This window comes from Mirounga leonina, unplaced genomic scaffold (genome assembly GCF_011800145.1).
Source record: "Mirounga leonina isolate KUSES-001 unplaced genomic scaffold, KU_Mleo_1.0 Mir_180, whole genome shotgun sequence".
Classification (NCBI taxonomy): domain Eukaryota; kingdom Metazoa; phylum Chordata; class Mammalia; order Carnivora; family Phocidae; genus Mirounga; species Mirounga leonina.
Window position 1 is genome coordinate 34,558,261 of NW_023270469.1, and position 24,878 is coordinate 34,583,138.

The window sequence follows — 24,878 nt, forward strand, 5'->3', positions numbered from 1 at the left end:
CGGAGTACTGGTTAAATACATCCAAGCCTTCGCCTCCAGCCCTACTGAGACTTGGAGTTAACATTTTCAATAAAAAACCTCAGCTGACTGATACAAAGGGTGTTTGGATAACCCTTTAAAAAACAATGCGAGGAAAAGATCCTCAGCATCACTAGTCATTGGGGAAACGCAAGTCAAAATCAAGAGCTGCGGCTTCACACCCTGACAATGGCTATTCCCAAAAAGGAAACGGCGGCGAGGAGTGGAGAAGTTGGGGTCTTTGTGTATTGCTCGTGGGGATGGCAAATGGTGCAGCAAACGCTGTGGAGGCAGAGTTTGGGGGTTCCTCACAAAGGTAAGCAGGGACTCACCCTGAGAACAGCAACTCTGCTGCTGGGTATATGCCCAGAACTGAGCAGCAGGGACAGGGACCGCCGTACACGGTTTGTGGCAGAACTCTCCGCAACGGCCCAGAGGCGGAACCAAGCCAGATGGCCTCGGGTGAACGGAGGTGGGCCATGGTGCCCACGGTGTGCACACGGTGGACGCGTTCCGATGCACGTGGTCCACATGGCTAAACCCTGACAAGCACGTGACGTAGGTCACGCCAAAGCTTGAAGTAGCTGGAAGAGGCAAATGCGCAGACAGAACGGTTCCAGGGAGGTGGGTGGAAGAAAGGGGAGCTACTATTCAGTGGGTACAGTTTGAAGATCATGGAGAAGCTCTGGAGAGAGCGGTGATGTTACACAGCATTGTGAATGTAATTAATGTCCCTGAATTAAACACTTAAAACTGGCCAAAATGGTAAATTCTGCTCTCGTCTCAAAAAAACCCGAGTAAGAGCCTTAAAAAACCAAAACCAGGGCGCCTGGGTGGCTCAGATGGTTAAGCGTCTGCCTTGGGCTCAGGTCATGATCCCAGGGTCCTGGGATCGAGTCCCGCATCGGGCTCCCTGCTCCTTGGGAGCCTGCTTCTCCCTCTGCCTCTCTCTCTCTCTGTCTCTCATGAATAAATAAATAAAATATTAAAAACAAAACAAAACAAAACCAAAACCAGTGCCAGGGGCACGCAGGGCTCTCCGCGGGCTCCGTTAGGGAGGGCGGCGGGCTGCAGGCGCGAGGGCGCCGAAGCAGCATCCGGGACCCCAAGAAGGCGGTAAGTCCCACCCTTCAGTGTGCTTGGCGGCCGCTGCTGGGTGTAGGAGGCCTCGCGATTGGGGTTTGGATCAGCTCCCTCTGCTTGCTGAAAATGGACTAACAGCATCCTCTCTTCCTTGCCGGTTTAAAGATGGCTGCATAGAAGAGAGAAAACCTGAACAGTGAGAGGACAGTCAGGGAACTTGTTTTTAAGTGTCCCGATGCTTGCTCTCCCGCTGGCCATAACGAGCCCCCTATCTGGAGCCCTAGATTCGGATTTGTAATTCAGGACACGTTCACTTCTCACCAGCAGGCATCTGGGTAACTTGCGGACCCCGTGCTCATCCGAGGCAGTCCAAGCATCTTAGCCTGTTGTAACATTTTGTAACAGAAGAGTCTGTCGTTAGAATTGCACTGCTGCATTCCCACCCGCCTTCGGAGACACGGACTTCGGCACTACTGTCCCCGTCTCACAGCGGCAGCAGCAGAGCCGGCCTAGTCCAGAGCCTGGATCCAGTCAGTCCAGGAGGAGAGAGCATGGCGTCCACCGGATCTGGGGACTGGCTCAGGCAGACAGGGCAGGAACGGGGAGTGACAAGAGTCAGGGTATCGAGTGTGGGGACCACCTCAGAATGGACGGCTGCCTCTGAGGAGCGGACTTTGTTTTTTTTTAGGATAATGTGTGCGAACATGGGCCGCTCGGCCCGATATAAATCCGCGTTTTGATTGCTGCTTCCTTCAGCATAAGCAGCACCCCATATGGGGCTGTGCAGACCCCATCCCAGGTTTCATGTCACTTGAGTACTTTACTTTCCACAGAGACTAATGGCTGGTGCTATTTTCATCTTTGTCCCATGCCCCTGCTCTGTTACTATACGTCCCCAGGTGACCCTGCTGAGCTAATGGTCTACACCCACGGTTCCTGATGCTGACCACGCATCAGAATGACCTGGGCTTAACTAAAGCAGATTTCCGGGCCCTCCCCCCACAGTTTGATTTAGAAGGTCTGCTGGTGGGTCTTGAGAATTTACATTTCTAACAAGCTCACAGGGAATACTGAAGCTTCTGTTCTGGGCACTGATGCTCTACACGTCTCCAGACAGTAATGATTTCACTGAAGACAGGAATTTAATTTTTATCAGTTTATTAACATTTCTGTAATCAACACCAGCCACCACCTGAGTGAGATTTGTTACTGTTGTGTGTGATCATGTTTACAAATTAGGGATACTTTGCTTACCTCTACCGGTATGAACAAAAATCTTTTCTGTACCTTTTTGGCACTTCATAACTTGAAATTCGGAAAAGTTGGGATTTGGGCCTACAATTTGCTATTTAAGAGACCAGGTCTGGTGTTGACAGTAAAGCCACCATCAAAAGCTGCATTAAGAACTTCATCCAGGGAGCTTGCTGTGACAAAACTTAAATCCTGTCGTACATTGCCCGGGATTTCTTCAAGGTCTTTTTCATTCCTCTGAGGAATAATGACTCGCTTCAGTCCTGCTCTATGTGCTGCCAGCACTTTGTCTTTAATCCCACCCACCTAGGAGGAGAAAAGACAGTTACTCAGATTTCTGGTCATCCTCAGACTGTGAAAGATCCCTGACCCAACTTCCTCTCACAGCTGTTCTGAAACATCTAAATCATCTTCCATTCTGTTACAGCGTGAGCTAGGAAAGCCACTAAAAAAGGTTAATAAACAGTGAATTCTTTATGTTTCAATTTGTGTTCTACTTAATCCTTTTAGTGGGGGAAAATGAAAAGCTTTCTATAGATATGAGCACCTCTTATGTCCATGATTCCTTTTTACACTGTCAGGTTAATATTTATATTCCATTCTGTAGTCAAAACAATCTTATCTATAGGTCGGGTCTGGAAAATCATTACATTATTTTGACCACAAATACCATTCCTACAGAGCTTAGCTCCTGCACAAGTCTGAAGCCATAACCTTTGTGTCACCTGATGATGAAAACGTATCCCAAATGATGTAGGTAGGCTCTTACGGTGGTTTTAAAATATGTCCACAATGGTCCCTTCACAAAAGGGGGAGTCTAATTCCCCTCCCCTTGAATGTGGGCCAGGCTTAGTGACTCATAAGAAACAGAGTGCGGGGGAAGTGATGCTGTATGACTTTCACACTTAACCATAAAAAGTGAGAGCTGTTGCCGCTAGGTCCGTCTCTCTGGCTCTCTTGCCCTGGAGGCAGCCAGCCGCCATACCGGAGATCACCCAACAGCCTCTGGAGAAGCCCTAAGGTGAGGACCTGGGGCATCCTGCCAACCACGACACATTTGCTAAGTCAGGTGAGTGAACCACCTCGGAAGCAGATCCCCAGCCCGGTCGACCTGCAGATGACTGCGCCTGCAATGATGGGGCCCTGAGGCAGACGAGCTCAGCTAAGCCTCTCCTGAATTCCTGACCCACAGAAACTGTGAGAATAATAAATATTGTTTTGGGTGCTGGGTTAGGCAGCATCAGACTCCAAATGCAGCTCTCAGACCCCCCAGAACACGTGAGCCCTGGAGACGGCCTGTGAGAGCTCTGCAAGCACCTGCGGCCGCACGGCTGCTCCGCGCACCCCTGCACAGCTGTCGTCTCCGTCGGCTCTTCTGGGTGCGGCTGAGGTTCACTTTCAGAGACAAATGGACTCCTCGCATGTATGAGCTCGCCTACCTTTCACTTTTGGTTGATGGTAAGGCTGTGTATACTAGACTGGATTTAAAATCCTTCTCCCTCAGAGTTTTGAAGGTCACTGAGGAGACTGATGAGACAGCTTTTTCCTCTGTTATCTGAACAGTCGTGAGGATGAAATCTTTCTCCTGGTTGGCATAGGCCCTTTCAATCTGAAGATAACCCTCAATTCTAGGAAATGTTCCATTATTTCTTTGACAGTTTGTTCTATTCCATTTTCTCTGTTTGCTAGAATGCCTGACAGTTAGATGCTGATTGATTGCTTTTTCTATTGTTTTTTTTCTGAATAGTTTTCTAATTTTAAAACCTAAGTTTTAAATCCAAGTTTTGTCCCCATTCTCTGTTCCTGAACTGTTCTCTCTGAACTGCCAGCTTTAGCAAGTCTTTCTCTTAAACGCTTTGAAGGCTTTTCACCTCTCATGGAATAGGTTTAAAACCGGGGCTTCCTCAAAGCTGCTGTGGTTCTCCCCTGTGGGCGTGGGAAAGCCTTCACCTGGGTGCTTCTCTGCCCTGAGAGCAAGGGATCAAGGGGAAGACCCATTTATTCTATGGACATTTCTGTGAATCCCCTGGTTTTGTTTCCCATCTCTCTCCTGCTCTCCTGGTCTGTGCCTTGTGGCTCTGAGCTCACGCTTTCCCAGATTCCTTCTGGGAAGATCGTTTCTACCTCCAATTCTATCTCACCAGCCAGGAAACTATCTTCCAGAAGTTGGCTGAACTCTCAGCTGCTGACTCCCCACTCATTTTTGAGTGTTTGTATTATTCCTTTCACTATTTGCTTAGTCTACCATCTTGAACTAGGAAGCTGAATAGTTCATGTCAGTAAAGCATTTATATTTCCTTTTAATAGCACAGATAATATTAACCACTATTAACCACTGTTACGGTCTCTTGAAATGCAGTAATTCCTGGGTAAGGTGAAGAAAGGAGATCAGCCATTCCTTTCAAATACAGGCCTACAAATGTATCATAATAATAGGATTTAGAACATGGTTGAATGCCTGGTTGAATTTTAAAAATTGGGGAAATGAGAGCAGTTTTAGTGATCTCTCGACTGGTGATTCTATGATTTACTTTCACAATTACCTCATAAAGGTGTTCTCAGAATAAAGAACATTCGTTTCTTTTCTCACTTTGCTATGAACCCACCAAAATTCTGTTGTAAACTAGTACTGGTAATCAATGACTTAAGACCCTAAATGATTGCTCAAGTTCTCTGTATTTTTTATCAGTGTTTTTATAAGTAGTTTAGGGTATGGAGGGGAGCCCCAAAGCCCCATGTATATAGAACTTTTTACAAATTTAGCAATTAGACATGGTTGGTCTTTATTATAGTTTCCATTTTATACTTATTTTTCTATAAATCTATCAACTACAGTAATCTAAGTTATTTATAGGAGGTCTCACAGGGACTTCAAAAGTTGAGGAGTTAGCCTCAAGTTTAAAAAATCAGCTGCTATCCTGTTTTACACAGAAGTTATCTGCTTAACAATTTGCTAACTGGAACAAAACCTCCACTCTTCACCTCAGTGGCTGACATTTCTGATGACCAGACTGATAACTTCTTTCCCTCATAAATCTTCTTTCTTAGTAGAAGGGAAACCATTGTCAGTTTTTCTTTTATTTGATCAATATTGAAAAATGTGAATTAGTTACAAGTATAAAACTTTAATGTGTTTAAAACTAAGGTGTGTGTATATATATATATACACACACACATAGGAAGAAGGGAAACTACTATTAAACTTAAAATTAAAAAAATTTAAAACCATATAAATCACTTTCTTCAGACTTACTGGAAGAACAAGACCTCTCAGTGTGATTTCTCCAGTCATGGCTACATCTGAACGCACCAGCCGCCCACTAAAAAGCGAGGCGAGACAGGTTACTATGGTAACTCCAGCAGATGGTCCATCTTTTGTGACAGCACCAGCTGGGAAGTGCAGATGGATGTCTGTGTTGTCAAGAAGATCAAAACTTCCAGAAGCTTAAAAAAGGAAATAAGGATTTTAATGTAGAAAAAATTAAACCTGTTTTCTTTTTCTCCTAAAAAAGAGAATAAAAAAGATAAAAATGTTTTGGGTAAATGAATCCCTCAAAATATTAATGGGTGGTACAATTAGAGTGGGGTCTGGAAGAACAGTTTCATTCTACTCTAAGGAGAACTGAAAACAAACCCTTGCAAATCAGTTTCTAGTTCAGGCGCTAGCCACATAGTCCTAACATGGGAACCAGAATTTCTATGGGCGTTCAAAATCAAAGGTTTGCTACTTTCTTAAAGGTGTAACTCTTCATTTAGAGCCCACCTTCATCCTTGTCACAGAACTGGGAGATGCCTCCCGGATCACGATCCAAAGGCTCCTTCTCCCTGCTTAACAGTGCGCCTTGGCCAGGGCGAGGCCACTCACCATTAGTCAGATGGTATTTCTTCGCATTGCTGCGGAGCCAGCTGATCGCAAGATGGGCAGACTCCTTCATGACGTCCCCTAGCTGGCCAGTCAGAGTTAGCTGACCTTCGCCATCCATTCGGCTTGCCTCCACGAACATGATTTCCCCACCTAAGGGGGTCCAAGCTAAACCTATTGCCACTCCTGGTTGACTCAACCGCTCCGACACCTTGAGAGAAAGAAGAAAAATGATGAGTTCAGTCAACAAGAGCCAAATTACTTTCTGGCTGGCTAATCTCCCCACCACATGCCGCCAGAGCCTACTTACTCAGCTACGCTTCAACTCAAAGTACTTACTGCTGCACCTGATTTGAACCAAACTTCTGTTTGGCACTTATTTTTACCTTAAAACATGTGTGAATAACTTTGATTAAAGAGCCACATTTAGTTACACATGCCCTAATTTTCAAAGAACAAACTCAATTGTTTTATCTACTTAAATATTTTTATTAGGCTGCATATTTACAAATACTCTAGAACCTAACTTCATTTTAGGCAATCATGCATTTGTTTCAGAAACCAGAAACCCTTTTTCAAGCAGACATTTCTTAAATGGCCAAGTGTGAAGGTCTGTGTTCAAACCCCTAGATTTTACTTCTCTGCCACTTTTACTTTCTCTGTAACTGCTGCAGAAACACTATGAACTACTACTTCACGATGCCCCGGATCTTTTCCCGTGGGCTCGGAGGCCCACTGCACCCCCACTGCCGCTGTCAACTGAATGTGTCACTTGCCTGAGACCATCAGCCAGGTGATGAGCCAGTTCATGCAAGTCAGGAAAACACATAAAAAGTAACAATACAGCTGAAACACAATCACATTAACTTTTACTGCACCCTCTAAGCCTCTAAATTTCTTATCCTATAGAAGAAGCTATCCAGGGACGCCTGAGTGGCTCAGTTGGTTCAGCGTCTGCCTTCGGCTCAGGTCATGATCCCAGGGTCCTGGGATCGAGTCCCACATCGGGCTCCCCACATCGTGGGGAGTTTGCTTCTCCCTCTGCCTGCCACTCCCCCTGCTTGTGCGCTTTCTCCCTAATAAAAAAAAGAAGCTATCCATGTCAGAGGAACTGAGTACAACTTGTCAACCCGTCACTAATCCAAATATGAGATTTTTCCACTAGAGGTAACTTTCTCACTTAGGAGCAGAAGAACCAACAGTCTGAGTTTCTGGTTAAAGGGCTGCATTGCTGATGCTTCTTCCTTTTCCAAGGGGCTTATTAGATGGTGAAAATCCTGACTTTAAAACACTCCAAAATCATGTGTGGCATCCATGAAAGCTATTGGGCACTTATTTTTAGTGGTAAACCTGCTAGCATGTTTTGAAAGTTTGTTTCATAAGTGAGAGACTCGGAAGTCCAAACCGCGGCATTCACAGAGCCGAGCGCATACCGGATCCCACGTCCTCCTCGGCTTTGGCACTTGCCCTGTTCCCATATGTACTTCAGGAGAAAGACACAAAAGAGCAATACTATTTAAGGAAAACACAGAAACAACTACTTATAAAAGTGTTCCCAAGGCTCGTTTTTTTCTAATATAAAATCAATTTTCTATCCCTTAATGACATCTACTTTGGGTGGGAATTTGCCAGGGGGTCCGGTTTTACCACATGGCTCTTTTCTAGGGCTGAGTGAACTAATCCTAAAGAATTATCCTCAGTACAATGAATCGTGTAAATTTAACCGAAAAAGCCATTTGGCAGAATTCTGTTAGCTGTAACAAGAACCATCCCTTTTTTACAGCTCAGTCCTCCAAACTCATTTGTCAGAATAATACCAGAAATGTCTCCAAAGAGTCAGGAGAAAGGTGCTTGTTGATTACTGTGTCACTTCAAGAAACCAAGCCAGTTTTCCAACTCTCCATCTGCTGGGGAGGCTTCATACTCTGGGTAGAGGTAACTGGTGCATTGTTCACTGAACAGTGGAGGGCAGGTAAGTACATATGGCCAAACCAGAAACATCCAGGCCCACGAGCATTTTATTCTGACTTGATGGTTAAGTGTTCTCATATTAACCTGAAGCTGGGAAAATAGCAAATCTATGATTTAACAACATACAGGAGGGAGAAGTGAGGGGGCTTGGCTACCAGCAACCCAAGAATCTCCGTGATTAAGGCTAATAGCTGTTATCCAAAAGGTAAAGGATCTTTAATTCTTAGATTCTTAGACTTGGAAACATTTTTTTTTTTTTTTTTTAAGATTTCAGATTTGGGAGAGAAAATGTGCTCCTCTATGAGTGTGGGGGGGTGGGCAGAGGGGGCAAAGGGGAGGGACAAGCAGACTTCCTGCTGAGCAGAGAGCCCAACATGGGGCTCGATCCCAGGACCCCAGATCATGACCTGAGCTGAAGGCAGACGCTTAACCGACTGAGCCACCCAGGCGCCCCATCATACGTTTTTCAAAAAGATTTTATTTTTCAGTATTCTCTACACCCAATGTGGGGCTCGAACTCACAGCCCCAAGATCAAGAGTCATGTGCTTCTCCAAATGAGCCAGTCAGGCGGCCCTGGAGTCATACTTTTGAGGGCACGTGCTCTGAAACTGTAACAATCACGCATCAGGTTTCTATGTACTTTCCTTCAGAAATGAGGCGAATGCAAGTAACTGTGAATGTAAAGGGTAAGACCTATGCTTCTTTCCTGCTCTTGTGTGCAGCTTCCCAGCCATCTTGACCCGTTCGCACAGAACAATTTGTGTCTCATAGCACTCCTTAGAAAGTGATTCAACACAATAATTTCAAAACTATGTGTATCAGTACTTTTCTGTCAGTTTCTAATTGCACTGCTGGTCTGTGGAATCATCAGTTATATTAGCCAAGACAGGCCTCAGCTCGAAGCTGAGAATGTTTTCCCTGCTAGATGTCAAAGTGGAACACAAGCATCCCAAGCTCATTTTGTCATTCAATTTCCCACAGGTATATCCTTGTGCTTCAATTTCCTTATCTGTTAACTAAATCTTGTTTATAAAGAAATGGTTGATCTCTTCTTTAATAATTATATCATGGAAATCAATCATGTAAATATGCAGATTTAAGGAGTGTTGAAAATATTTAATGAAAGACCTAATTAATAATAGAATATGTCTTCTAGGGACACTTGGGTGGCTCAATCAATTAAGCATCTGCCTTCGGCTCAGGTCATGATCTCAGGGTCCTGGGATCGAGCCCCACTATGGGCTCTCTGCTCAGCGGGGAGCCTGCTTCTCCCTCTCCTTGCCACTCCCCCTGCTTGTGCTCTCTGTCAAATAAAATCTTTAAAGAAAAAAAGAATATGTCTTCTAAGTCTGGTTCATTCTTATCAGTTCGACGGTAGCCACGCTGAAAGAGCATCTGTGTATAATCATTACAACTTCCTACTGTTCATCCCCCTTGATTAACTGGAAATAGTGATACCTGACCGAAACAGTAAATACGTACAGCTCCTTGTGACGGTTCCAAGCCTCGATCAATGCTCACAGTTTTAGGACCCTGTTATTTACTACCGCGGCCTCATGAAGAGGGATCGAGGGCTTTACGCTCATTCAGTAGTGCTTTCCCGAGCATCCTGAGCTAGGTTCCATGACAGCTCATAGAGACATAAAAGCGAATACCACTTGGAACTGACAGACTACTCAAGCACATTAGATAAAGGCACGATTCTACTCCAGCACGGGGAGGCAGCGGGGTGTGTACCAAGGGCTTCCATCTACAGGCCCTGAAGAGTCACAGATCCCTGTCTGGGGAGCAGGGACAAGTGTCAGAGAAGAGGCTGAGCAGTGTCTTAAAATATGAGTAAGAGTCTGCTGGGAGGAGAAGGGCCAGGAAGCCATCCTGAGACAGAGGCCAGCAGGTGCCAAGGACTGCAGACACAGGTAATTCCATGGCCTTCTTTCCAGCGCAAACACGTACCACACTGACTGTGCAACCTGAGCTGTGAGATGGCCGTGGGACGCGGCCACTGTCAACTGGTTTCTTTTATACCTCAGAGAGCTTTTTGTGCTCCTGCCAGGCTGTCACCACGGCAGCTATCCATCTGCCAACTTCTTTCAAGTCTTTGTACTAAGATCTTGAGCCTTGAATTCATGAATATTTGATTTTCCTAGTTGCAAATCTGTTTCCATAGCGTTCAGAAAAGGGCAGGTCAGACCCTGTTTGCCTGGGAGAGGTGCGGTGGTCCACCACTGTCAGCTCTCAAAGCCGTGTTTATAGCCCCAGTCCGGCTGCCACCGCACCGCAGAGAGCCAGCTGCTTCCACCCCTTTCAGTAGAGCCTTTTCTTGGCACAGTCAGTCCGTGGTGGGGCACCGGGCCAGGCTGAGTGTCTGACACAGGCACGTGCGGCACAGCAGGTTAAATGGAGTGCATGGGGACTTCACGACCATAACTCTTGCGGGCATTTCACTAGTGTTTATACTCTGCCCATTTCCAGCACCTGATCTTGTCCGTTTGAAAGGCAAGCATGCTGATGGAATCTCCTGGAATTCACCTTTGGATGCATTTTATTCAAGACGCTTTTATTTTTTTAATATTTATTTATTTATTTGGGGGGAGAGAAAGAGAGAGAGTAAGTGTGAGTAGGGGAGGCGTAGAGAGGGAAGGAGAGGGACAAGCAGACTCCTGAGTGTGGAGCCCACCGCAGGGCTCGATCTCACACTTCTGAGATCATGACCTGAGCCGAAATCAGGAGTCTGCACATAACCGACTGAGCCACCCAGGCGCCCCTATTCCAGATGCTTTTAAAAATGTGCATGTCTATCTTCTTCCCTTTAATATTACTATTTTTTAAGGGCAGTGACCTCTGGAAAAGGACTTTTCATACACCACTGCAGGAAGCCAGCGCTAAGGCTTTAATACAAAATATGAATGGAGTCAGGAATACTTAGAAAACACAATCTCAGGACAAGCAGGCCGGACAGAATGCAGACACTTAGGGCGTGGATGACTGGCTTTCTGAGGCTGCAACGCTACAGCTTACCTGTTCTTCTGATTGTGTCACTACATTTACAGTCTGTGAGTTTAAGACTATTATTACCCCCAGAGATTTTTGGTCAACTGCAAGACTGGCCTGCTAGGATATGTATCCAGTGACGTGGAGGCCTCTCCTGCTTTCACTAGGATGCAAATGACAATTGTAAGATTCTCATTTCACCCTAAGGATGTTCATGTAACCAACCAATAAAAGTAATTACAACTGAGCTGACCATTATTAAAGGTCATCTCCTAACTGACCAGATCAAGTAAGATTAAGTAACTGTCACTTGATTCCTGAGCTTTCCTGCTTCCTCTGCCGCTGAATGTGGCCCCGGCCCGAGCTTCTGAGGAAGTACCCTAAGTACTCGGCATGACGGACGCCCAGAGGGCTGCAGACACCTGCGCTCACGCCCACTCCTTCCCCCCTTCTCTCCCAGTGGAGGGAGAGCGTTCCTTTCCTTTCCTTTTCTTAAAGTGAGTTTAACTGATCTTGTCTCTTCAGGAAATCTCATTGTATTAGAAAAGGTGACTTATGATACTATTCCTAAACATGAAATCTAAACTAAGTTCCTAGAAATCCTTTTCCAAGCTGTTTAGGAAATTCTAAAGGGATAGAACTATGAATAAAACGTGCCTTCTTACCTTCTTCCTCACTGTTAGTGTTAGGTCAGTCACACTTTCGGCACTAACATATTTTTGCAGACTCATCTTTGATGAGAGTGAAGAACAGTTAGGGGTGGTAGAAGACTATTAAATGCAGGTATAAAATGAGGACTACAAAAACAATAAAAATGGCATTTTGTTTGTTGTTGTTGTTGTTTTGGTGATTAGGGATGATAGTTTTTTGGGAGTAAGGCAGTTGCAGGAACCAGCATTTGTGCATTTTTAGCATGTACCAGGCACTACGGTGGGGGTTCTACATACATCAACTCACCCAATCCTAAAACCCGTCTAAACACATACATGTAATTAGCCCCAACGCATCCCACTCAAGGAGGCTGCGTTTATCACCTGGTGAGTGAGGGGCCTCCTTCCTCCTCCCTTCGCCTAACCCCCGGCTCCGGCAGCTGGCTCCCCCACTTCCATTCCCTTCCCACTATGTTCTGCCTTCAGAACACTCTTCCCCTTCCTCACCACCCTGCATCCTGCTATCACCCATGGTGTCTTCGGCGAACAGCTCATGCTCTGCTGCTACCTGGCTTCTGTGTTCTCGGAACAGCTCCTCGATCCCAACAACGGCTTCCTCACCATACCTCAGCCACTCTCTTCTAGGTCCTTATCACCAGCAGAAATTCCACCACGTCTGAAATCTGAATTTGAATGCTCCCAGCCCGGATCATTTTCTTATCCCTCTAGTTCCCTTGTCTTCAAGACCATCGACGCTGTGTAACCTTCACATTCTGCACCTGCTCTGTCCTGGCTTCACTTCTCTCCCAGTGACAAGAACAAGCCTTTGTTCCATCATTATCAACATTTTCTTGTAAATAACTCACTCTTCTCGCCCCTTTCCTCATTATACCCCACAGAGGGCATCCTCGGTCGCACACGATTTCATCCTCTCACACTGTGGGTCCCACCCCATCTCACGTGCCCAAAGACTGTTCCTGCTGTCCCTCCGGCAACATCCATCCCGCTCTCTCTACTGGCTTGCTGTGATCAGCACACAGGCCTCCACTTGCAAACAGCCTCCCTGTGGCCACGTCATTTCTCTGCAATCCTTCATAGCCAAGTTCTGAAAAGAGGAGCCTCCACACTGTTTCCTCACCTCCCGTTCTTTCTTCCACACACTCCCAAATCTCCCATGCCCACCACTCCCCTCTTCCAAGGTCACCGACCTCCATGCTATCAACGCGAATACACAAACAGCAAACACATTTGGCCATTCCCTCCTTCTGGAGGGTTTCCTCCTCAGTTCTCATGGCAGGATAAAACCCATTTCTCTCTTACCTGCCTGCTTGTTACTTCTTTCGCTCTTTTTTTGAGGGCTTCTCTTCCTCTCCATGACCCTAAGTATTGGCATTCTTCAGGGCCTGCCTCTAGGCTACTGGCTCTTTCTGTGTATACTTTTTCCTCTGGTTGACCTCAACATTTCTGGGACTTGAAATATTCTCTATCTTCTGACGACTCTGTAACTCATGCCTCCACCTTGGACCTCTCCTCTGGACAATAGGCCTGCGTGTCCACGTCTCCTTTCACGTCTCAGACAATTCAAACTTGACATGTTCACCATCCCTGTCTTTCTCACCACGGTAAATGGCACTGCCACACAAAAATCCTGTTGCTCCCACCAGAAGCCCGGAAGTTCCTTCTAATGACTGTTTCCTTTGTTCCCTGTATGTAAACTGTCAACAAGCCCAAGTCTACCATAAACGATGTCTCAGATGGTGCTGGAGCAGTGACCCCCCCCTCCCCCCCAATCTCAGTGCTGCCTGTCTTCCCTATAGCACCAATCTCAACTCACAATTACATGCTAACTTGCTTATTTTCTCTATGAAAGGAAGCACCATGAAGGTAGAGATCATACCTTGCCTGTTTACTAGTGTATTTACCAGCAGCTCTTCAACACGTTATCTACTGAACAAATGAAACTCTTTCTAGAAGAAATGACAGACCCCAGACTTTTACCTTTATGGAGAATACAGGCATTTAAGCCAAAAAAAGGTGTCTTACAACATCGTGGATCACTTCAACACATACTCCAACATTCCTAGTACAATCTCTCTCCAGACCTTTTCCCCAGGATTGCAGGAAGAAGAGTGACGCAGGCCAGCCACTGCGCATTCTCTGTGAGAACCGAGACCCCAGACGTGCCAGCGCTACATTCCCCGCACGTGAGAAACAGAGCACAGCTCTGGAGGCAGTCAGGCTTGAACCAAATCTCCATTCTGGCAAAAGCTGGGTCTTCTTGCAAGTTATTTAAACACTCTAAGCCTGTTTCCTCATCTGTTCTTGGAAAGACGCCATGACTGAGGATTCAAAGACATGTCACTTGTTAGAGGGTCTTCCATGGTGCCTGATACCTAACAGATACACACAAAAAGTGGCTAAGAACCCCAGGCCAAACTCTCCCATTCCAAAACACAGCACTACACTGGGTAAGAATACAAACAAAAATCTGACGTAGAGCAGATGTCTTTTTTTTTTTTAAACTGCCATACTTCAAGCCGTTCTCTTCTCAGCAGGGAAGGGCAGGAATTAACTTGGTCGGACAGGGGACTGGAGAAGAGCAGAAAGAATACTGGACTTGCCATCAGCTGGTCTGAGTTTGACTAATGGCTTCACTATTTGCACCTTATGTGAATCTGCAGGACTCATTTAATCTCTTCAAGCTTCTTCCCGGGTATAAAATGGAAGACTCCCAGCACAGTGATGGCCCTCAGGGCAATAAGACAATAAAGAAATGTTCCATAAATCTTAATCTCAGAGATGCAAAAGCTCGGGCAAGGGTGGTTAAGCAGCTTGGGGCTGATGGTTCATCAGACCACTAGAGGTAGAGACAGAAACCCCAGGCTAGAGGGTGAATTCTCTCAAGTGTGGAAAAGATGAACAAAATGTTCCAAACTCCCAAACACCAGACCTTCTATTCTAAGATGCTATTTTTAAAAGGCAAAAGGCTACTAGACTCTACCTTTCAGATTCATGTTGGCGAAAAGTGCTCAGATGCCTAAGGGAAAATGAGTTTCTCCAACGATATCAAACAGAGCCGTTAAGCAGTGTTTATAAAATTTCTCATTTCTGTTCTTTTGGTTCCTTTTTTTGCCAAAGCTTCAAGAATCTCAACAATGCTTCTAAACCTAAAAGCAGCAGAAATGACTGGGAGAGAAGGGGTATATGCAACAGAAACATGCATCAATCTTTTGTTATCTGTTGCTCTAGTTTAAATTCCCAAAGAACTTCTGGAACGTACTGTTCTGGAAAGCTTAGAGAAAAAAGCCCATTGGAAATGCAGGAGTCAGAACCTGTTTTCGTCTTCACTCTCAAAACCACTGCATTCTTGCAGAACAGAAAAGTAGGTTTTGCTCACTTTCTCAAGCAAGGAAAGTTTTGCTCCATTTCTTTTAACACTTCAAAATTTAAATCCATGACATCTTAAGAATTCAAATAACCAATCTGCCTCTGATTCTTACTGTTCAAGACCAGATTTACTGTTGAGAGTAAACAAGTTCTATTCTTGTCACAGAGTTTTGTAGAGAGGTTCATTAGCCTTAATGACCAGCTCAGAGTTTAAACAGATAAACAAGATGGGTTTGGGGACTACTTTTCCTCTCCACAGTTTTAAGACTTGAGGAAAACCGCATCTACTGGTAGTGATTTTGAATGTCAGAGGGAGAGGTTATCTTCTGTATAATTTATCAGACTTATTCTTCTGAAAATAATTTTTTTTCTTAAACTGAGAGGAGGTGATGGTAAAGCTTCTGAAGAACATGCTATGTTCAGTAGTATAACAAAAATTTTTTCCAGTCACTGACCCATACTAGCTCATGTAAGAATCCTATGCACTGTATCAAAATGCCTCAGCAGACACAGACTCAATACCTTTTTCCATCCACCTGCCTCAACTAAGTCCTGGGGCTCAGGCCTTTCTGACTGGACATTCTGTGGTGAGGGACAGTTAGGGGAGAAAGATGTTAATAGGGCTGTGTGGCTTTAACCCAAGGAGCTATTAACAACAAAATGACAGATTTCTGAAAGATGCAGTCTGGGTCTGCACTAGGGCAGTTAAAGCTAGGCTCACGTTTTCAGATATTTTATGCTTAGGTTGTTTCCCTGCCTCTGTCCCCCAAGATTCTGATAGCACAAAAAAATCCTTAATTAGGCATTAATGGGAATATAGAATTTCTAAGGAGGAAAGTCAGAGACACTGTTGTTAAAATGGAACTGGAGGGCAGAGAATAAGATCAGACCGAGTTTCCAGAAAAGGGTGTGGCCAGAGTCTCTGGCTCTCTGCAAAAGACTTACTTATTATCACACTGGGCACTAAAATTCAATACCATGGAGAAAACAAGTTTCCAATCTCCAGACAAAATTCAGCCTCCCAAACCTGTTCTGACTCTCCTCCAACCTGTGAAGCAGCCATCAGAGTAAACTGGAGGCCATCAACAAAGAAATGAGAACAATCACCTCCATTTCATACATCGGGGGCCCAAGGATGTCTTTCAGAGCATGGAAATCAATCAAAATCGGCATTTCAGGTGGTAGGGCTAAGTCCGGAGTGTCACTGATAGATTCAGGTTTTGCATCTTCTAAGATCTGTTCTCTGCAACCTAAGAGAGAAAAATGTGTTTAGAAATTCTCAGAGTTTGGCAGGTTTGAAAATTCATTAGTAGTATATATCAAACAGAAGTACAGCGGGCTGTTATTTAACAGATCAGTCACCTTTATATATTTATTCAGGCACAAAAATTTATCTCATGATCTGAGGAACTCAGGTAGAGACTCTTGTCTTTCAAGAGCCCCCAAAGGGTGATATAATGCACCGTGTTGTTCATTTATTCTCACTTGTTTGTCTACCCTCCCACTGCACATAAGCTCCAGCAAGGCACAACCTTGTCTGTCTGCTTTTTTAACCTATTATATTCTTAAGCCAAGAATAATGCCTGGCCCTGCTCCACTTTAGAGGGCAGATACTGAAGGGTCACATGCAATAGATTACCTTGTATAATTCTGTCAGATCAACAGAACACAAAGCTTTCAACTCCCTCTTCAGAGGGGTCCCATCAGGTGTCCCATTTCCTGACAGGCGGAAAGAACTTGGAAATGATGGATCCCTGTATAAGCAATGCTTCTTTTGCAAAAAGGTTATTTTCCAATAAAAACAAGCATACCTGGCAGTGCCAGGGTAAAAGCATATGAAGCCTGGTCTGAGACCCCTATGATAATGGACTATTTCCTTGACCTGCCTAAGAGCCCTGGTTACTAACAACTGGTCGGAGCACGGACTCCTGGTTTGAGCCTATACATACAAGGAACAGGCACCAACTGCCTTATCAGACCACCTTTCTGCTCCTCTCTGTAATTCCAGTTTGAGGAAAGAAAAACGTTATGTAAGCCTATAGCCAGAAACCTGAAATGAATAGACGTTGAAAAAATGTATGAAATATTTGTCTCTATTCATCCTTATTCCTAAGTTTTGCTTTTCTTTTAGCTTTGCCATAACTCTTCCAGCTCTTATACTATCTCATGAAATGTTGTAAAATACCTTTATGATCTTTTTTTTTTTAACATACATCCTTCCTTCTGGAAATGATTACTACAATATACAACATATAATAATTATAAACTTGCCATTGTGTATTTTATTTTTGGTATGATTCTCCCTTTCTGGTATCTCACGAAGTTAAAAGAACTGTTTTTCACTAACTCCTTTCCTTCCAAAAGTGATTCCTGAATGTGTTTTATAATATTAGGCCCTCATTTTAGACTCCAACGATAACTGGAAACATCCTGGGGGCTGGAGTGTCCCTAAATTACCCCTGCATAGAACAGCCTTGCTGTGACCTTCCGGGTGAATAGCTCTCTCAGTCTGCTGGGATCTCTGGGGCTCCTCTTCAAGACTGAATCACAAAAGATACATGATGGAAACCAGACAACAGCTCAGATTTTCAACCACTTGCTGCCTGTCAGACCCTCTGCCCATCATTCAACTTCGCACTACCTATCTCTACAGGGTTCTTGTGAGGATTAGAGAATTAAAGAGAAAACCCTTTGCAGACTGCAAAATGACGTTGTACCTTAAGTGTAAGTCTTGAGTTATATATATTCTCACAGTCACTTCTTTGGAATGTCATTTCATCTTTCAAAGTTTGGGTTCTAGGAAGTCTTCCCTGATATTTCCAACTTCTTACAGCACTTACCTGTTTTACTAAATCTAGCTATCACTGGGTTACTTAGTAGCTTATGGGCATGGGAGGTTTTCTGCCTGCTGCCCTGTTTGCAGTCTATCTAAGCAGTATCACTGAGCAAGGGTGGAAAGGCACCCGAATGGCCAGGTTAGCTCCCTGTAGATCTCAAAGCAGAACAGAAAGTAGGTGTCATTGCTTAATTTAAATTAATGCACAGAAAGAAAAGCACTACCTGTCTAAGGTTACTACTGTATCCTAAAAATGAAGGGCTCTGCAACTTCAGCTGATGCATAGAAGAGGCTTCGAGGTTCTTTAGCCTGGTGTGCTTTTGGACGACAGGCTTTTCTGAGATCTAATTACTGTTGCCAGCCTGGAATTCACGATCACAGGAGGAGGTCAAGCTGGATGGGTGAAAGCCAATCCACAATTATGTAACTAATGCTTCAGGACATCCAATCCCTTTCTCCAAGTAGAGTAGTCAACTTAGTGCTTTGAGTACTGAGGAAGTGGCGGTGGGGAGAGCTATTTCTTTTTTTTTTTTTTAAGATTTTATTTATTTGAGAGAGAGAGAGAGAGCACAAGCAGGCAGAGGGACAGAGAGAGGGAGAGTAAGAAGCAGGCTCCCCGCTGAGCAGGGAGCCGGATGCAGGGCTTGATCCCAGGACCCTGGGGTCATGACCTGAGAAGGCAGATGCTTAACTGACAAGCCACCCAGGCACCCCGGGAAAGCTATTTCTTTTTCTTTTTTTTTTTTAAAGATTTTATTTATTTATTTGAGAGAGAGGATGAGAGGAGAGAGAGAGCACATGAGAGGGGGGAGGGTCAGAGGGAGAAGCAGACTCCCTGCCGAGCAGGGAGCCCGATGTGGGACTCGATCCCGGAACTCCAGGATCATGACCTGAGCCGAAGGCAGTCGCTTAACCAACTGAGCCACCCAGGCGCCCGGGAAAGCTATTTCTAATGCAACGAGACCTCGTAAGATAAAAGATGGCCATTTCCTTCAGGCTTTAGGCACAGCAACGTGTAAGAATTCAATACTTAGAACTAATCTGTGCTTCAAAATGCTCCATCATTACAACATGAGCCTAGAGAACAAAAAACTCAAGCCAAAAAAATGGTGCCAGCTAAGTAGGAAAGATAGGCTAGCATGGATTTAAGTATCATCCACAAGGTCCTACATGAACTGCAAAGTGACAGTAAAGAAACAGAATTCAGAGAATTCACACTTCGATTCCTCAGTCAAACAACCAACCAGTACATCATCATCTCACAAAGATGCCCTTCAAGGCATGAAATACTGGTTACAGGTGAGCCCTCTGCGTCCTATGCATGAGCTTTCAAGCACTCAGCTCTAGTGCCACGTTTCCCCCCTGCCAGAGGGCTCAGTACCCACAGGAGACAGTGGCAGGGTCCCGAGGACTCACTGCTGGCTTTGCCTCAGACGGTAGCCTTCAAGCAAGGTGGACTTCTCAAGGTGAGGCAAACAACAATAAAGAAAGTTCAACCTCTCCCAACATAACACGAGCTCTGTCCCGCGAGTGCTCCCGCTGAGCCTCAGTCTTCCTCTTCTGTGCCCTTCTCTTGGGCAGAAACAGTGGTTCTTCAGATGGCTAATGGCTAACAGTCACATGAAAAGGACTGTTTCACCAAGCAGCAAGGAAGTTTACATTGTAAGAGTAAGATACCATTTGTTGGTTACCAAATTAAACTCTAGCAAACTAGTTTAAGAAATGACAAAGATCACTGTTAAAGTGAAGAAATCTTCCCAAACACCGAGCTTATGGAAATATAAAGTGATTTAATCTTCCAGGAAAGTCTCCCAAATATTCATACTCACAGACCCAGTGGTCCCAGTTTGCAGGCACCTACCCTTAAGACATAATCCGAAGTGCAGATGACTATTGTGTAGGCAACAGTTTAGACAACAAAGCTACCTGCTGCAGACTGACTCTAAGAGCAAAAATGAGATCCAATATAAATACTCAACGTCAGGAACATAGTTAAACTGTGGTACAGCCATCTAAGAAAATACGACGCAGTCAATAAAATTGTTTCCTGAGTGTTTTTAAGTAATGTGAGAAAATTCTTTTGAAACAACGTCAATTTGAGGAAAGAGGAGGATATACACTTTCACACGGCATGATTTTTACTAATATAAATATACGTGAGAATGAGTGAAATGATACAGTCCAAAATGTTAAAGTTATTCCCTGAGTTATGAGATTAAGATTACATGGTGAAATAGTCAATAAATAACAGTCTCCAATCCTGGCTCTGGCTCCCCAGTTGGCCCTGAAGAAAGTTACTTTACCCCCCTGTATCTGTTTTTCTAATCTGTAAAACCATAATAATTATAGTAACCCTTGTAGAGTCGTAGAGTCGCTGGGAGAATTTAACAATGTTTAAAGCCAAAATATGTATAAATGGGAGGAAGTGAGTTATAGAGTTAGAGAAATATTTCACACAGACCTCTAAGACTCCCAGTTCTTACTCCATAGCCCCTTCTGCTGAAGAAAACAAAGTGCCCTTTGCAACCTAATTCCACTCAGGGCCCCAGAGAGAGGGCTTCAACCACAATCACAGGACTGTTGGGAGCCACATAAATTTAACATTTGTAAGAAAAAAAGGAAAAGATAACAAAATTCAAGATTCTTCCCTAGGCTATAATATATATTACTATTACATTCAATGCACCAAAATTTCCTTTACAAATAACTTGGAAGCATATTCTTAAAAATAATAAAGTGCTATTAAATAGAAGTTGAAAAGAAAGGCCATGGAAAAATAAAATGAGAAGCTAGCTCAGCCTCACTCCACTTCAACTGTTTCTTCACTTCAAAGATGGAACTGTTCTAAAAGTGGGAGGGAGCTGAAGTTCTTTTCGGTGATTCACTCTGCTCAGAGAGGTCTCCCAGCTCTTCTTTCATCCATGTTATCGATCAGCCTGTCCTAACAGAGTCTAATTCAGGACGCAGCCAGGATGGTCAGGGTATAACCAAGGAGTTCCCCAACACGAAGGCAGCAGATAAACAAGCAGCAGCCGGGCACAAGCTGCAACGCGCTCGCTCTGCTCACCGGCGCCCCCCCTCAGGGGAGCTGATGTCACCCCAGCTATTAGGAAAAGACACTCTACAGCTACAAACTCCTCATGAGAAAGGATTAGGCTTTCCAGAGCAGCTGTCCCAGGGACATGATCAAGTGTGCTTTCCCACCCACTTTTCCTCTCTCAGAGGAGCATGACTTAAATGAAAGCAGGCCCAAGGGCCCAAGAATCACCGTGGAAGGAGGGAAAGAGGAAGATATTAAGAGGGGAGGTAAGGAGGGAGAATAGAGGGGTATTATCATCTCCGGAAACGCCCAGGAGCTTTGTGTTAAAAAAAAAAAAGTTTCTTGCCTTTTGAATAAATCTCGTGGCAAATGGCATCTCTTGGTAGGGGATCCAACCAATGGAAAACAGCAGAGGCCAGGAACACAAAAAAGGCTACTAACTACAACAATTCCCCAGGATGTAGGGGCAATGAAAATCTACCAAACCACAGATGCCCTAGGTGATCACCTATAATCATCTTTACTCCAGACAGAACATTTTAGTTATCACTTATTATTCTCTGTATTCTGCTTAACTTCAAGTATGCACTACACCTGTGAGTGCCGGCTCATGAGTTCAAAAGCTACACTATGAGGCAGAGCGATCATAGGAACCCTGTCATCTTGATAATGGACGAAGTCTTCATTTTCACAAAGAGCTGGTTTCTAATGCTCGCGGGGTAGGGATGGAGGAGGGAAGGATGGAGTGTACCAGAATACTGTTAACTGCAGCCAGCAATCGCCAGGGCCCAAAACACAGGGTTAGTTCTCCAAAGAAATGAACACTACCTGTTTCTGTCATATTAATACAATGTCCCTGAAATAGCTCCCTGAGAACATCTGGGTCTCATTCTGAGCCTTAGCAGAATTCAGGAAGAATCAGGAATTCAAGAAGCACAGGATAAAACCATGATATATAAAACTTTAAAAGGCAGAAAGTCAAAGATCTGACCCAACCCTCTATTTTTTACTCAAGGAAACTGAGACCCAGGGAGGTTAAACCAATTGCCTTAAGTGCACAGCAAATTATAGACAGTACCAGGATTCCTGGCTCCCGACCAAGGACACCTTTTGTCCCAACCCTGAAGTGCAGTCTAGAAAAACTGCCTGTAGTTCAAGAGTTCCTTGACAAAACAAGGCAACTTGGTGGTAAATTTAGAGATTAGATTATATTTTCCTAATTGAAAATAATCAACTGGTACTACAGACACAGATTCCCTTCTATGACTGTTGTCCAAAAAAACCCCCCAAAACTGTGACAGACTTGGGGATGAGTGAAAATAGACAAATGGGTGTCCTGTCCAACATATCCTTCCAGCTAGTCTCTGTCTTACTGCTTCTCAGCTATTTTTCAATTCTGTAAGCTGCAGAAACCGAAAGTAATGCAAATGATGCTCGTCTGTAGAAATGAAAGTGAGCTTTGTTCAACAGAGGTGCAACTCACCCTCTCTCCCTGTCCCATGAAGCTGGTTTTGCCAATTTCAGCATTCCTGACTGCCTACATACAGGTGTACTCCTGGATTCTCCACTGAACCAACTGTAACATCTCACTGGTTGTCTCATTAATTAATGAGTTAATCAAAATCTTTGACATATGGTCATTTTATATTTGTATGATGGCAATGATTTTGCTGTTAAGAAATTATCATCCTGGGGTGCCTGGGTGGCTCAGTTGGTTAAGCGTCCAACTTGTGATTTTGGCTCAGATCATGATCTCATGGACGGTCAGACTGAGCCCCGTGTTGGGGGGGTGTGGTCCAAACTCAGCAGGGAGTCTCTTGAGATTCTCTCTCTCCCCCTCTCCCTTTGCCCCTCCCCCCGCTCGTGTTCTCTCTCTAGAATATTAAAAAAAAATTATTATCCTTTAACACTGTACAAAAACACTTGTTTCTAAACAGCGACAGATCTTCCCAGAAGTCAACTCTTAACCACTATGAGTAGCTAATATATTTATTTATTTTTAAAGATTTTGTCAGAGAGAGAGAGAGAGAGTGCACACAAGCAGGGGGAGGGCAGGCAGAGGGAGAAGCAGGCTCCCCGCTGGGCAATGAGTGCGATTCAGGACTCGATCCCAGGACCCTGGGATCATGACCTGAGCTGAACACAGATGCTTAACTGACTGAGCCACTAAGGCGTCCCTCTGTTTAGATTAAGATCTTAGGGCCTCAGACACAAATACAGATACATCAAATTGCTTTAGGTACAAAAACATGAAACTTCCCATTTTCAGTATTCCTCCCTTTGGGTAGATCCTCAAAAATATCCAGGAGAAGTACAACTGATCCTCCTTACTTCCAAGAGGCCTTGGAGTTGGAGAGCCTGGGTTTGTGGTCCAGCTCTTTCCACCTGTAAGCTCTATGACTTTGGGCAATTTCCTTAACCTATTTTTTTAAAAAGTGTTTTTATTATGGTAAAATATGTATCACTATATAATATGGATCATTTTAACCATCTGCAAGTACACAATTCAGTGGAACTAAATACATCTGCAATGTTGATATAACCATCACCACCATCTATACCCAAAACTTTTTCATTATCTCAGCATAAACTCTGTAGTCATTAAATAATAACTCCCCATCCTCCTCTCCCCTCTGTTCTACTTTTCTGTCTCTATGAATGTGCCTATTCTAGGTAGCTCCCATTACATGGAACCATACAATATTTGTCCTTCTGTGTCTGGCTTATTTCACTTGGCACGATGTTTTCTAGGTCTAGCCATGCTATAGCATCTATCAGATTTTTCGCTCCTTCCTATGGCTGAATAATGGTGTGTGTCTACCACAGCTTGTTTATCCACTCATCATGGCCACCTGAATTGTTTCCATCTTTTGGATCTGGTGAAGAATGCTGCCATGAACACTGGTATCTGTCTGGGTCCCTGTTTTCCACACTCTTGGATATACACCTAGAAGTGGAATTGCTGGGTTATATGGTGATTCCATGTGTAACTTGCTGAAGTACTGATGAACTGGTTTCCACAGGAGCTGCACCATTTTATGCCCCTACCAGTTTCTCCACATCTGCACTGCTTTTTATTTTCCATTTTTAAATTACAGGTATGAAGTAATATATCACTGTGGTTCTCACATTAGGCATCTTTTCGTGTGCTTATTGGCCAGCTGTCTGTCTTCTTTGAAATGGCTATTCAAGTCCTTTGTTCATTTTTGAATTGGGTTGCTTCTGTTGGTTGAGTTGTAGAGTTCTTTATACATTTCTGGATCTCAATCCCTAATCAGATACAAGATTTGCAAATTTCTTCCATTCCGTTGGTTTTATTTTTTTTCTTTTCTTAATAGTGTCTTTTGATGCACGAGAGTTTTTAATTTTGATGAAGTCCAACTTATTTTTTCTTTCGTTGCCTGTGCTTTTGGTGTCATATCCATAAAATTATTGCCAAATCTAATGTTATGAGGATTTTCCCTAACGTTTTATTCTTAAGCTCTTAAGTTTAGGTCACTGATCAAAGTTTAGTTAATTTCTGTATTTATTTTAATTTTGTATTAATTTTGTATTTATGTATTTATTTTGTAAGGGCCCAATTCATTCTTTTGCATGTGGATATCCAGTTTTCCCAGCCCCATCTGTTAAAGACTTTCCTTTCCTTACTGAATGGCATCCCTGATAAAAATCAATTGACCATATATGTGAGCCTTTATTTCTGTGCTCTCTATTCTATTGCAATGGTCTATACGTCTGTTCTTATGTCTGTACCATACTGTCTTAATTAATGTAGCTTTATAAAAGAT

At 44.0% G+C, this 24,878-nt stretch overlaps 1 protein-coding gene and 1 long non-coding RNA gene across 3 annotated transcripts in view; one reads left to right on the forward strand and one right to left on the reverse strand.

Moving 5' to 3' along the window:
- Window positions 1-24,878, reverse strand: part of LONP2 (lon peptidase 2, peroxisomal) — a 109,623-nt gene that overhangs the window by 7,365 nt on the left and 77,380 nt on the right. Inside the window, exons 12-15 of one of the 2 annotated variants that reach the window (XM_035025265.1) lie at window positions 16,322-16,464; window positions 6,218-6,425; window positions 5,606-5,796; window positions 2,243-2,658 (exon numbers count right to left, since the gene is read on the reverse strand). In XM_035025265.1, the coding sequence (XP_034881156.1) occupies window positions 2,437-2,658; window positions 5,606-5,796; window positions 6,218-6,425; window positions 16,322-16,464 (764 nt within the window). In that variant the 3' untranslated portion in view covers window positions 2,243-2,436. Of the gene's footprint in view, window positions 1-2,242; window positions 2,659-5,605; window positions 5,797-6,217; window positions 6,426-16,321; window positions 16,465-24,878 lie in introns of those variants that run through there. The other variant, XM_035025266.1, reaches the window with a different exon arrangement.
- LOC118023815 lies at window positions 2,654-5,795 on the forward strand. Its single transcript, XR_004682904.1, has 2 exons — window positions 2,654-3,373; window positions 5,600-5,795. It is a non-coding gene; the product is annotated as an uncharacterized LOC118023815 (long non-coding RNA).